Source organism: Schistocerca nitens, chromosome 4 (assembly GCF_023898315.1).
Source record: "Schistocerca nitens isolate TAMUIC-IGC-003100 chromosome 4, iqSchNite1.1, whole genome shotgun sequence".
Taxonomy (NCBI): Eukaryota; Metazoa; Arthropoda; class Insecta; order Orthoptera; family Acrididae; genus Schistocerca; species Schistocerca nitens.
The window spans coordinates 137,390,931-137,404,327 of NC_064617.1; the positions used below are offsets into that span (position 1 = coordinate 137,390,931).

At 45.0% G+C, this 13,397-nt stretch overlaps 1 protein-coding gene across 1 annotated transcript in view; it reads right to left on the bottom strand.

The window, feature by feature from the left end:
• LOC126251791 (arylsulfatase B) overlaps positions 1-13,397 on the bottom strand; it is a 346,307-nt gene that overhangs the window by 73,694 nt on the left and 259,216 nt on the right. The window contains exon 5 of the mRNA XM_049952418.1: positions 11,528-11,754. Coding sequence (XP_049808375.1) covers positions 11,528-11,754 — 227 coding nt within the window. The remainder of the gene's footprint in view (positions 1-11,527; positions 11,755-13,397) is intronic.

Genomic DNA, 13,397 nt, shown 5'->3' on the forward strand with positions numbered 1-13,397 from the left:
ACGAACTTGTGACAGCACCCTAGTCGGCTTGTCTTCCACACTTCGCAAACGCACGGCTCCGAGCAGGGCCCACGGGAAATCAGTGTGTAATTGGAAAGGTACCTGCTAAAGGTCTAAACTTTATCATGTGCTATCGAGAGCTTACATTCATTTAAATGCGCAGTCAAGAATTATTAAGCTCTTCTCAAACAGTCACTCGCTCCTGGTCGGAAACAGCTGCTGACACCTTCAGCCAATTGCACGCTGAACGACCCCTGTCCAGGACGACAACACGACAACAGTGGCCTCTATACGAAGAGAACATAAGCGCCGCGACCGACTGGCTGCGGTCCAATGGGAGAAGCTTCACGACTAGCGACATGAATAGAAGCGTCAACACTCTGTTACTTTGCTTGTACATTCTATATAGCTCAAACTTGGAATTCTTATACTGAAGGACATTCATTATTTAGCATGCCGCCCTTTGCTTGCGACACATCTATGTAACTCTTAAGCCTAGTTTACGCGACGACACTAGGTTGCAGGCAACTGCGCTACCGGCCACTGCGCATGCGCGCCGCGCGTTTGCGCAACTCGTTGGTGAAACTAAACATTTCGGCGTGTTCCAACTTTGGGGACACTAGTTGCATGAGTTTTGAGGTTATGTGTGTTCGTAGAGTGTAGACAAACTGAAATATGATCGCCTTTTGGATATCTATGCTTTGATAGGTGTTTGTGGGATTTTAGTGATGCTGATTACCAGAATAAGCAACATATTACTGCCGCTGAGACCGTTATGTGCGATCATAACATAGATGGTTTGACAATATCTTAGCTGCAGGACAAAATTTATTGAGTTAGGAGCACATATACATCAGAATTAAGAAAAATACAAGCAAGTGTAATTCTAGCTATGGCAATGCTCTCGTCTACAAGACTAAAATCCCATCGTTTGAGTTGGCCAGCTCTTTTGGGTTGGGTTGTTGGGTTGTTTGGCGGGAAGAGACCAAACAGCGAGGTCATCGGTCTCATCGGATCAGGGAAGGATGGGGAAGGAAGTCGGCCGTGCCCCCTCAAAGGAACCATCCCGGCATTTGCCTGGAGCGACTCAGGGAAATCACAGAAAACCTAAATCAGGATGGCCGGACGCGGGATTGAACGGTCGTCCTCCCGAATGCGAGTCCAGTGTCTAACCACTGTGCCACCTCGCTCGGTGGCCAGCTCTTTGTTAAGGAATATTGTTGACAGGAGGGAAGACTACAAATTCAAGAAGCTGCATTCTTTATTCAATATTCATCTATTTAAAACGTCACTGCATTGCTCTCCATTCAAATATGTTAGAATTTTGAAATATTGCCACTGTATAGATCTATCTTCTTAATGCGCCCACTTCGAATAATTATTGTTGCTAATGTTAACAATTATTACTGTTGATGTTAATAATTATTGGTGTTAATGAAATAGCGTCATCACCAACTAGAACCGTATCTTATAGCATGCCGAGTGTTCTCTATTGTAATGCACGCAATATGATATGTAATTTTAGTTCTGGTTGCAGTACTTCATGCTTTACAGTACCTTTATTCCTTATTGCATAATTAAATCTATTTAGAAGAAACGTGAACAGTTCTGGTGACATTCTAAGATAATTAAAAGAACTTCTTGGATCTTCCGTTATGCTGAGCAACCGAGCTGACGTCTTTTCTTCATCCAGTCACGAATCGAAACACGTTTCTTATTTTTTTCTTAAGCAGCGATTCCACGCAACAAGCTTTAACTCCATCACAATTCGTGTGACGTGCAGCTGCCAAAACTTTCATTTCAGACACGACTCAGGGACCGACAAAACGACGAAACTGAAGTGTATACTGGTGTCGCCGTGTCTACAGTCATATATGAAACCAATAGCGTGCAACTCATTCCACGCAACGAGTGGCGCAACCCAATGTCGTCATGTAAACTAGGCTTCAAAGTTAAGTATTGTCACTTACTTTTCGTAAAAAAACTCGTTAATACCATTTTCTTGAATTGTTGTTTAGCGATCCGAGAAAGCACGTTTCCTAGATATCCCATATTCGACGTCTAGGCAGGATTCAACAATTTTGTTTTTTATTACATGATTTATTTCATTACGAATACTTTGTCCTTTAAAAGAACAGCTTACTTAATATTTGCCGTATGTCATAGACTTCGCATTAAATGTATAGGTGTGGTAGATCACATCATGGGAACAGCTTTTATTAGAGACAAAATATTTGCTGTCGTTTTCTAACGACGCTCGGCGTCCTTTTGTATTCGTTACGCTCCTGGGACACGTCAGGGCGTGGGTTCTCTGCGGCGTGAATATGCCTTGAGTGTTGCTTGTAATGCAGTCATCAGCTCAATATGAAAGAGTGGGAACAGCGAAATTGAAGTTCCTGATTTACTTCTAAAATATCTGTCTCCGCTTAGAGACACTCATTGTTAAGGTTTTCTTGTTGAAAATCAGTCTCCCAATTTACTGCAGTGGATAGTATGTAGCGCATTTACTAGTTTGGTGAAATCTCGTTGTCCCAGGGCCGACGAATGCTAAAGGACACCTAGCGTCGCCGGGAAGCATCAGAGATCATTTTCTCAAACAAAAGTTGTTGCCCATGACGTGACGTATCACCCGTAGACGTTTGATTCAAATGCTTTGGAACATCCTAGATACAGGGTGTCTTTTGGGTCAGATTGAAACAAGTGACAGTCGGTTCATTATCCATTATATTGAGGTAGGAAAACAATGGTCGGAAATGCATGTTTATTGTGTTATGGATATATACATCGGTCAATGCTTAACAACAACATGGCTCATAGTAATTGTTCAAAGTGACGACAACCAGCCTCAGTGCATGCATGACAACGGCGCATGAAGTTCCGCTGCAGTCTCTCAAAGATACCTGGTGCCTGTTGTACCATCAGATAGGCAGCTTGGATCCCAGCAAGCAGGTCTTCATCCGTTTCTACGGGGGTTTCATACACCAATGTCTTTACGTAACCCCAGAGGAAAGGAAAAAGTCCAGAGGTATGAGATCTGGCCATTGCATTGGCCATGGAACAAGACCTCCCCCTCCAATGCAACAATGGTGGTACGTGTTCTTGAGATGCTCACGGACAGTAACACTGAAGTGGGCTGGTGCATCGTCGTATTGAAACCACGCCATTTTATAGACAACAAGGGTTTCATTCTCCAAGAACTGTGGCAGCACATCTCGCAGAAACACCAGATAACGTGAACTAGTGAAATGGACATGCAGCAAATAAGAACCTATTCGGCAATGTTGGACAATGCTCACCCAAACGTTGACAGAGAATCTTTCCAGTGGCTACTGATTTGGGTGGCACGGGGATTGTCCCTACTACAGACATGGCTGCTGAAACACCACCATGGGTGAATATGGGCTCATCTATGAACAATACAAACTGTGTGAAGTTCAGCACTACAGCACTGCCATGGATAATCCATTGACAGAAGTGAACGTGGGGCTCAAAATCCGTTGGTTCCAGTGCTGGTACACATTCTCTATAATAGGGGTGTAACATCTGTTTCACCAGTACTCTCCACGCTGTGTCCATCGAAGTGAGCATTTCACAGCCAAGTTGACAGGTGCTTACCATTTCTGGGTGGTCAGCCACAAGCTCTAACATGTCTTTGGTGGGAACGTTGGCCGGCCCTTTGTGACGTGAACGACCCCATCTCTCGTAAGATGGTATCCACAGAGATAAACTTCTTCCAATTAGGATGACGCCTGTTGAGAAAGCGTTCTCTTTGCATTCATGCTGCTTTATGGCGCTATACCCTGCCGCTCTGTGCGTTAAATGCAGGTCTGCCAACACCCGTGACGAGTAACGTTCCATCTTTGATTACGCATCGTGCACTGTACATAGTAACACAACTTACCATGGACACGTCACAAGCTGCGTCATGCAATGGACAACTGACACCAGGGATAGTGGCGTGTGTGCAACACAGGTTAATGCGCCAGGCAACTGCATGCGGTGGTCACATGGCACATTGTTGCGAAGTTGTGTTCGATATGTCTGTTTGTTGGTCCAGTGTGTACGCTGTTTATCACCTGCTGACTGTTCCAGTGTACAACAGACACATAGGATCCTTGTGAGAGAGCCGTTGCAATACATACGTTGACACCGGCGGTCGTCGCTTTGATAAGTTACTATAATTTACATAGTTGTTACGCTGTGAATGCTATGAATGAATATATATTTTCGATCATTGGCTCCCTATCTTAGTATAAACGGTTGTGGACCCATTATCACCTGTTTAAATTTGACCCAAAGGTTTGAGACACATTGTATACAGTTCTGAAATGCTCATATACCTTCCACCTGGAAATAATGATAATGATAAGCTGAATTATAATAATAACGAAAACTGATTTCATGTGTTGAAATCACATGCAGAGGACGCAAGCACACTCGTATAATAGTAGGAGTGCATGGAGAAACTGTGTACAGCCTATGTCACCTATACAGATGAATATTCTTGGCATTTAAGTTAGTTTGACTATGCACGTTATGTGTAAGGGGCGATCAAAAGTTTCCATTTGAGGGCATTGCTGCAGCGTATATGTAATATAGGGCGTCTCTGATGCGGGTATATAAGCATCGACATGTAGGAAGGGGATGAGTGTGGCATTGGCATCCTTGTGATGTGCATGCGGCAAATGCAGAAACGTGAATTATGGTGACGTTATTACCAATGCTTCGAAACAGGACTAAAGTGCTGTTATTCGAAGGACGAACACCTGTAGTTGTCCATCGGAGAACGAAGCATGTATGTCGAAAACGACCACTGAGGAATGGTGCGCCAAGTTCTGGACTGGTCGCGTTTCGACGCAAGACGCTGGTCGATCTGGGAGGCTAGCCTCATCCATTACGGAAAATGGGAGACACTCGAGCATCCTTCCTATCACACAGGAAGCTACGGACTTCATGCAATGGGATTCAGTGTTTTACCAAACGGGTGTCTTCATCCTGGCGCATCGGTGGAATGATTGCCTCGACGCTCACGTTTTCCTGATTGGCATAACGATTCTCGGCTGTACGGCCTTCGAACGAAAACATTTGATCGCCCCTTATTCATTACGCGTACCATATGCTGATTCACACGTTTGTCCCATATTTGGGTTCATATTTATTTTAAAACATGCTTTGTCAAGCAGGACATAAACAGTTGTTAAATACCATTGTTGTAACTTAGTTTTTATGTTTTCCATTGTAGCTTCTGAAGATGCGCTCATAAGTAAGACCAGTGGAAAAATGCTCCTATCGGAGCACAAAAAATGCGAATACGTTCGTGTTTATTTAAAAGACTCTGTCCGAAAAGTAGGGTACCAGTGCCTCAATCTACTTCCCTCAGCAACTTTAAAAATTTCCACAACAGTTTTAGTATGCAGACATATTTGCGCTCTTTTTAACATGCAGCTCACTTCTCACTCCCATCCAGTATTCCATTGCTGCAAGTCGCTCATACCCACCCACTCCCAGTTATCCTTTCTTACTCACTCATTCATTCCAAGTAATTGTCATTATCCCTTTGTATTTCTCTGTTATTGTCTCCTGTGTCGCAGCTACAGTCCCCTTTGTTCTGTCCAACTACTACAGGCTCCTCTCTTTGCCATCGTCTCCCCCGTGCTGGCTCTTACTGCTAACATTTCATTCCTTCCTTCCTTCTGCTTCTGTCTCACTATCTTTCTCTTCCTCGCTGTCATTGTCATCTAGTCATTCTCTCATTATCACTGACTCTCACCCACTTTCTCTATCTACTTATACTTACCCCCTCCCCCCCCCCCCCCCACCCCACACACACAACACTGTCTGTTTCACTCTGTTCCTAGCACTGTTCTTGTTCTGTCACTGTCTACAAATTTCCACTGCCACTGCGTCCCTCTCTTTCTCTCACACTGCCATTGTCTCTTTCGCTCTTTCCGTAACACAAACACTGTCTACTACCTTCTAGTATTTATCACTTTTCCATCTCTTTCCCGCTGCCACCGTCTTCTTCTCTCTCAGTATAAAAATAGGCGAGTATGTCCACATGCTGAAGTTTTTGGGAAAACTTTTAAAGTGCTGAGCAAGGTAGAATGAGGCAGATAGTACCCCACTTTTCACTCTGAGTGTTTTAAATAAACAGGAACATATTCGTACTTTTTGTGCACTGATAGGACCATTTATTCACTGCTTCCCTTCTTTTCGCTGCTGCAGCAGGACGTGCAATTCATATGAAAAGAAGTGTAGTGGTCAGTAAAATTTAGATACTTTACTTACGTGAAACGGAAATAACCTCAGTCCGGATTTTATATGAAAAAAAAAAAAACAATATTATGAATACATCGGAAAAATTACAGCCATTTGTTATGCATAGCCATTTCGGAATACGCGGCTGGAGTTTTTTAACCAAAAAAGAAGTTTTTACGGTGTTTCTCGATAACGGATGAAGATTTTTGAAAACAGGGAGCTGGCTCTTCTAGATATAAGTCTAGAGAATATACCGTTAAAATCTGAGCAATTTTCTGCGGTTATTATTATTCAGATTTCGCCTCGTAGCGGATATTAATTGTAGACATAGAGTAACTTTGAACCTCTATATCTTGGAAACGGATAAAGATAGCAACAAAATTTTCAAGGTTGGTCGAGATCTGTATCTTACGAATACGTCGTACAAATTTCAGGCATTTACTGTGAATAGCCCATCCACGGATGCGTTTGGTCTGCTGTTGACGGCGAAATCATAGCAAAAAAAAAAACTTTTTTATATGGTTTTACGAGGAACCGCCTCCATAAGTCCCATCAAGCCCACCGTAGAGCACATAAAGTACAAACAGAGCTAAATGATTGCTCCATCTGTCGAAGCAGGAGGAAGTGTGTAATATTCATAGATTGACCCTGTACCGTAGTACAGTCACATTATGTACATGTTGGGTGTACAAATTGTCCAAGGGCTACCCAAAACATGTCTTTCCACCTATTTATCACCAATGGAGCCCGTAAAATCCGGTGCAAACCGATATTGCGATTGTGTCTTATATACAGGGTGTTTCACTAAATGTGTTTGCCTCTAAGTTACGAAGTAATAGGCGACGGAAATATTTATTGCGGTAGGTCACCATAAGAAACGTTACACTGTCTGCGGGGCTATGAACATAGTTTATTGTGTTATTAAATCCAATTACAGCAAAAAGATACAATTTTTTAAATGGAACAATAGTTGTTTTTATCATGCACTGGAATCAGTAACAGCAGCTGTGTATACATTAAATTACATTCCTATCACCTTTAGTTTGGGAACTACAATCCATCAAAGTTTCAGGGGCAGATACCACACACGCTGCGCATAACGCAATGCGCCTTCTAAATGTGGTGCGGCCGAGTTGTAAAGTCGCCGGTGGCATGGAACGAGAAGCTTCCTCGATGCGCTGTTCGACTGCCGACTGTCGCCGCACACGGCCTTATACCCAACAGTTCGAGCCACACAAACAAACGGGGCTCAAAATACCACAATTACTGGCGTCGGATGAAGATGGCATACACGAACAACGAGTACGTTGACATGTTGCTGATGCTCGGCGAGTGCCGACACGATGCCACTGAAGCAGCCATGGCGAACTTCGTGAGATATCCAAGGCGAAGAGCTCCGGCAGCCATTGCGTTCTTACGTGCCGAACAACGACTTCGGGAAACAGGCAGCTTGGTAATGCGCCGCAGTAACAGACGAAGAACTGCAAGAAGTGAGGAGACGGAGGTGTTTGTTTTATCTGCAGTTCACCACGATCTTCATGCCAGCTTACGATCCGTTGCTGCATTCGCTGGTGTCAGTCTCACATCTGTGTGGCGTATAGTATACGGCCACAGGTTTCACCCCTACCGCATGTTACTGACCCAGGAGCTGCATGGGAACGATTTCCGTGCGAGAGTTACATTCTGTGAATGGGCCATGCGTAATTTCATGGTGTAGTTATTACAGGGTGTTCAAAATGGTTCAAATGGCTCTGAGCACTTTGAGACTTAACTTCTGACGTCATCAGTCCCCTAGAACTTAGAACTACTTAAACTAAGGACATCACACACATCCATGCCCGAGGCAGGATTCGAACCTGCGACCGTAGCGGTCGCGCGGTTCTAGACTGTAGCGCCTAGAGCCGCTCGGCCATTGTGGCCGGCTACAAGGTGTTATGTTCTCTGATGAGTCCACGTTCACAAAATATGGTGCAGTGAATCGCCATAACGTGCACTACTGAGCCGCAGACAGTCCTCGGTGGGTACGACCTGTCGACCGTCAATGTCGGTGGTCTATTACTGTATGGTGTGAAATCCTTGGGGATGAAATCATCGGTCCACACTATTTCCCAGGCACACTGACAGGTGAGTTGTATCGCGCGTTTATAGTCGACAGTTTGGGTGGTCTTCTTGAACATGTGTGTCTATACACGAGAGTCCATATGTGGATGCAGCACGATGGTCACCCAGCCCATTCTGCGCATGCTGTTGTGGAAGAACTAAACAACAGGTTTGCAGAAAGGTGGTTGGGGCGCCATGGTCCTCATTCGTCGCCCGCAATTTCGCCCGATCTACACCATTAAATATCTTTTTGTGGGGATATCTAAATGATCGTGTTTATGGCACTGAGCCCAAATCCCCAGATGATCTAAAACGGCGCATCGAGGACGCATGTTGCTCCATGACAGCGGTGATGTTACATCTCGTCCGCAGATCCTTTAGAAGGCGCATTGCATTGTGCATTCAGGAAAATGGACACACATTTGAACATCTCATTTAAATCAACTTCCCACCGCCAGAACATCCATCACCCACCACACAGCTATGTATTATGAACAGCGAGTGGTATCCGCCCCTGAAACTTTGAAGGGTTGTAGCTCCCAAACTAAAAGTGATAGGAATGTAATTTAAATTGATGTATACGCAGCTGGTAGTACTGATTCCAACGCATGATAGAAACAACTATTGTTCCATTTAAAAAATTTTATCTTTTTGCTGTAACTCTTTGGATAATAATACAATAAACTGTGTTTTAGCTCCGCAGACAGTGTAACGTTTCTTATGGTGACCTACCGCAATAAATATTTCCGTCGCCTATTACTTCGTAACTTACGGAGGCAAACACATTTACTGAAACACCCTGCATATACAGGGTGGTCCATTGATCGTAACCGGGCCAAATATCTCACGAAGTAAGCGTCAAAGGAAAAAACTACAAAGAACGAAACTCCTCTAGCTTGAAGGGGGAAACCAGATGGCGCTATGGTTGGCCCACTAGATGGCGCTGTCATAGGTCAAACGGATATGAACTGAGTTTTTTGAAAATAGGAACTCCCATTTTTTATTACATATTCGTGTAATATGTAAAGAAATATGAAGGTTTTAGTTTGGCCACTTTTTTCGCTTTGTGATAGATGGCGCTGTAATAGTCACAAACATATGGCTCACAATTTTAGACGAACAGTTGGTAACAGGTAACTTTTTAAATTAAGGTACAAAACGTAGGTACGTTTGAACATTTTATTTCGGTTGTTCCAATGTGATACATGTACCTTTTTTGAACTTATCATTTCTGAGAACGTATGCTGTGACAGCATGATTACCTGTAATGCAATGAATGCTCAAAATGATGTCCTTCAACCTCAATGCATTTGGCATACGTGTAACGACATTCCTCTCAACAGCGAGTAGTTCGCCTTCCGTAATGTTCGCACATGCATTGACAATGCGCTGACGCATGTTGTCAGGCGTTGTCGGTGGATCACGATAGCAAATATCCTTCAACTTTCTCCACAGAAAGAAATCCAGGGTCTGCAGCTCGTGGTTCCCGGGTTCGATTCCCGGCGGGGTCAGGGATTTTCTCTGCCTCGTGATGACTGGGTGTTGTGTGATGTTCTTAGGTTAGTTAGGTTTAAGTAGTTCTAAGTTCTAGGGGGCTGATGACCATAGATGTTAAGTCCCATAGCGCTCAGAGCCATTTGAAGAAACCCAGGGACGTCAGATCCGGCCGTGGTGTGGTGCTTCGAGGACCAATCCACCTGTCACGAAATATGCTATTCAATACCGCTTCAACTGCACGCGAGCTATGTGCCGGACATCCAGCGTGTTGGAAGTACATCGCCATTCTGTCAAGCAGTGAAACATCTCGTAGTAACATCGGTAGAACATTAGGTAGGAAATCAGCATACATTGTACCATTTAGATTGCCATCGATAAAATGGGGGCCAATTATCCTCCTCCCATAATGCCGCACCATACATCAACTCACCAAGGTCGGTGATGTTCCACTTGTCACAGCCATCGTCGATTTTTTTTGCCCAATAGCGCATATTATGCCGGGTTACGTTACCGCTGTTGGTGAATGACGCTTCGTCGCTAAATAGAACGCGTGCAAAAAATATGTCATCGTCCCGTAATTTCTCTTGTGCCCAGTGGCAGAACTGTACACGACGTTCAAAGTCGTCGCCATGCAATTCCTGGTGCATAGAAATATGGTACGGGTGCAATCGATGTTCATGTAGCATTCTCAACACCGACGTTTTTGAGATTCCCGATTCTCGCTCAATTTATCTGTTACTGATGTGCGGAGTAGCCGCGACAGCAGCTGAAACACCTACTTGGGCATCATCATTTGTTGCAGGTCGTGGTCGTGACGTTTCACATGTGGCTGAACACTTCCTGTTTCCTGAAATAACGTAACTATACGGCGAACGGTCCGGACACTTGGATGATGTCTTCCAGGATACCGAGCAGCATACATAGCACATGCCCGTTGGGCATTTTGATCACAATAGCAATACATTAACACGATTTCGACCTTTTCCGCAATTGGTAAACGGACCATTTTAACACGGGTAATGTATCACGAAGCAAATACCGTCCGCACTGGCGGATTGTTACGTGATACCACGTACTTATACGTTTGTGACTATTACAGCGCCATCTATAACAAAGCGTAATACACGAATATGTAATAAGAAATGGGGGTTCCTATTTTAAAAAACGCAATTGAAATCCGTATGGTGGTCGTGCGGTAGCGTTCTCGCTTCCCACGCTCGGGTTCCCGGGTTCGATTCCCGGCGGGCTCAGGGATTTTCCCTGCCTCGTGATGGCTGGGTGTTGTGTGATGTCCTTAGGTTAGTTAGGTTTAAGTAGTTCTAAGTTCTAGGGGACTGATGACCATAGATGTTAAGTCCCATAGTGCTCAGAGCCATTTGAACCTTTTTTTTTTTTTAAATCCATATGACCTATGGCAGCACCATCTAGCGGGCCAACCATAGCGCCATCTGGCGAGTTTCGTCCTTTGTAGTTTTTTCGTTTGATGCTTATTTCGTGAGATATTTGGCCCGGTCACGATCAATGGACCACCCTGTATATATCGGCTTTTAAAGCTAGCGGACAAGTTGCAGAGTTTGGACAACGGGATTAGTGGATCTTTCCTCGACCTTCTCTGACGGGGCACAGTTTACAGGACACAGCACATGACTGGCAACAGTTCGAGTCGGCGCACCTGTTCGACGGCTGTGTGGTCGTTGTAGTCGTGGTGGCCCGTCCAGAAGCCTAGGTGCGACTCGAAGCCGCGGTAGGTGGGCGTATAGACGCGGCGGTAGTGGCCCAGGTGCCACTTGCCCACCATGTGCGTGCGGTAGCCCAGGCCCTGCAGGTACTGCGGCAGCAGGCGCTCCGACAGCGGCAGGCCGCGCGGCTCCGCGCCGAACAGCACCGTGTGCTGCATGCCTGCAAGACACGGCGCGTCTCAGCTCTCACGACACCCGGCTCCTCGACTATTGCAACGCTTATCTCTTTCAAATTGGGTTCTAGATCTTGTACCCTATTGAGATATCTAAAACACAAATGTACATTGTATTGCTAATTTCAAAAGTTCTGCACAAAATAAGACAGAACTGAAGAAACTAATTTATTTTACAAAATATCTTTACAGGCTCAGATGGAAGTCCAGTTCTAAGCAAAGAAGGGAAAACAGAAAGGTTGAAGGAGTATATACAGGGTGTTACAAAAAGGTACGGCCAGACTTTCAGGAAACATTCCTCACACACAAATAAATAAAAGATGTTATGTGGACATGTGTCCGGAAACGCTTAATTTCCATGTTAGGTCTCATTTTAGTTTCGTCAGTATGTACTGTACTTCCTCGATTCACCGCCAGTTGGCCCAATTGAAGGAAGGTAATGTTCACTTCGGTGCATGTGTTGACATGCGACTCATTGCTCTACAGTACTAGCATCAAGCACATCAGTACGTAGCATCAACAGGTTAGTGTTCATCACGAACGTGGTTTTGCAGTCAGTGCAATGTTTACAAATGCGGAGTTGGCAGATGCCCATTTGATGTATGGATTAGCACGGGGCAATAGCCGTGGCGCGGTACGTTTGTATCGAGACAGATTTCCAGAACGAAGGTGTCCGACAGGAAGACGTTCGAAGCAATTGATCGGCGTCTTAGGGAGCACGGAACATTCCAGCCTATGACTCGCGACTGGGGAAGACCTAGAACGACGAGGACACCTGCAATGGACGAGGCAATTCTTCGTGCAGTTGTTGATAACCCTAATGTCAGCGACAGAGAAGTTGCTGCTGTACAAGGTAACGTTGACCACGTCACTGTATGGAGAGTGCTACGGGAGAACCAGCTGTTTCCGTACCATGTACAGCGTGTGTAGGCACTATCAGCAGCTGATTGGCCTCCCCGGGTGCACTTCTGCGAATGGTTCATCCAACAATGTGTCAATCCTCATTTCAGTGCAAATGTTCTCTTTACGGATGAGGCTTCATTCCAACGTGATCAAATTGTAAATTTTCACAATCAACATGTGTGGGCTGACGAGAATCCGCACGCAATTGTACAATCACGTCACCAACACAGATTTTTCTGTGAACGTTTGGGCAGGCATTGTTGGTGATGTCTTGATTGGGCTCCATGTTCTTCCACCTACGCTCAATGGAGCACGTTATCATGATTTCATACGGGATACTCTACCTGTGCTGCTAGAACATGTGCCTTTACAAGTACGACACAACATGTGGTTGATGCACGATGGAGCTCCTGCACATTTCAGTCGAAGTGTTCGTACGCTTCTCAACAACAGATTCGGTGACCGATGGATTGGTAGAGGCGGACCAATTCCATGGCCTCCACGCTCTCCTGACCTCAACCCTCTTGACTTTCATTTATGGGGGCATTTGAAAGCTCTTGTCTACGCAGCCCCGGTACCAAATGTAGAGACTCTTCGTGCTCGTATTGTGGACGACTGTGATACAACGCCATGCTCCAGAGCTGCATCAGCGCATCAGGGATTCCATGCGACGGAGGGTGGATGCATGTATCCTCGCTAACGGAGGACATTTTCAACATTTCCTGTA